At 51.1% G+C, this 1,023-nt stretch overlaps 1 protein-coding gene across 1 annotated transcript in view; it reads left to right on the top strand.

Moving 5' to 3' along the window:
* The window catches only part of MTSS1L (MTSS1L, I-BAR domain containing), a 40,644-nt gene that overhangs the window by 8,424 nt on the left and 31,197 nt on the right, over positions 1-1,023 (top strand). The window contains 1 exon segment of the mRNA XM_018574146.1: positions 910-971. Coding sequence (XP_018429648.1) covers positions 910-971 — 62 coding nt within the window.

The following is a 1,023-nucleotide window of genomic DNA, read 5'->3' as shown; positions in this document are numbered from 1 at the left end:
GGGGGCTCCATACAAACATGGGGGAGGAGGGGGCTCCATACAGACATGGTGTCACCACTGTGGTGGAGGAACTCGAGTGTCCTGCACAGAGCCCCGACCTCATCCCTACTGATCACTGACTGTGAGCCCGGTTCTTCTCCTCCAACATCAGCACCTGACCTCACACATGGGACAAATTCCCGCAGACACCCCCCAGAATCTTGTGGAAAAGTCATAACCACAAATGGGGCAACTCCATAATAATAGCCACGGTCGTTTGTTGGGGGTGTATCCCTGGGAGTACCATGTGATCCGGGACCATCGATCTCCGCTTCCTGCTGCCATGTGTAGAGATTCCGGCATGGACAGTCCCAGACCTGGCCCCTCCGTCCCAATGGCAGCGCGTCCAGGGCCACGTCCTGGGGTCACATTCAACTTCCTGCACAGATTTAGGGGCGGGGTTTGGGTGGATGAGATAACACAGCGTACATTACCGCGACGCAACCGCAAAGATGTAATTGAAGTGTAATATGTCCCCCCGATACAAAGTACGAGAACAGGAAGTGTAATATGTCCCCCCGATACAAAGTATGAGAACAGGAAGTGTAATATGTCCCCCCGATACAAAGTATGAGAACGGGAAGCGTAATATGTCCCCCCGATACAAAGTATGAGAACGGGAAGTGCGATATGTCCCCCCGATACAAAGTATGAGAACGGGAAGTGCGATATGTCCCCCCGATACAAAGTATGAGAACGGGAAGTGTGATATGTCCCCCCGATACAAAGTATGAGAACAGGAAGTGTGATATGTCCCCCCGATACAAAGTATGAGAACAGGAAGTGTGATATGTCCTCAATTTGAGGAAAGTCATGTGATGGGATAATTATTATTGTGTCATATTAACCCTTTATCTCCGTCTCTTCCAGAGCTCCTACCCCATCTGGGAGGATTTCAGCTCCAAAGCCACCAAACTGCACTCCCAGCTCAGGTGAGTCTCCCATTTCACCCTATTACCCCCCTTCCCCCCTCATTTCACCCTA

The sequence above is a fragment of the Nanorana parkeri genome, unplaced genomic scaffold (assembly GCF_000935625.1).
Source record: "Nanorana parkeri isolate BGI_ZX_2015 unplaced genomic scaffold, ASM93562v1 scaffold2766, whole genome shotgun sequence".
Classification (NCBI taxonomy): domain Eukaryota; kingdom Metazoa; phylum Chordata; class Amphibia; order Anura; family Dicroglossidae; genus Nanorana; species Nanorana parkeri.
Note: the sequence above shows the minus strand (reverse complement) of the source record. Positions and strands in the feature narration are given on the sequence as shown.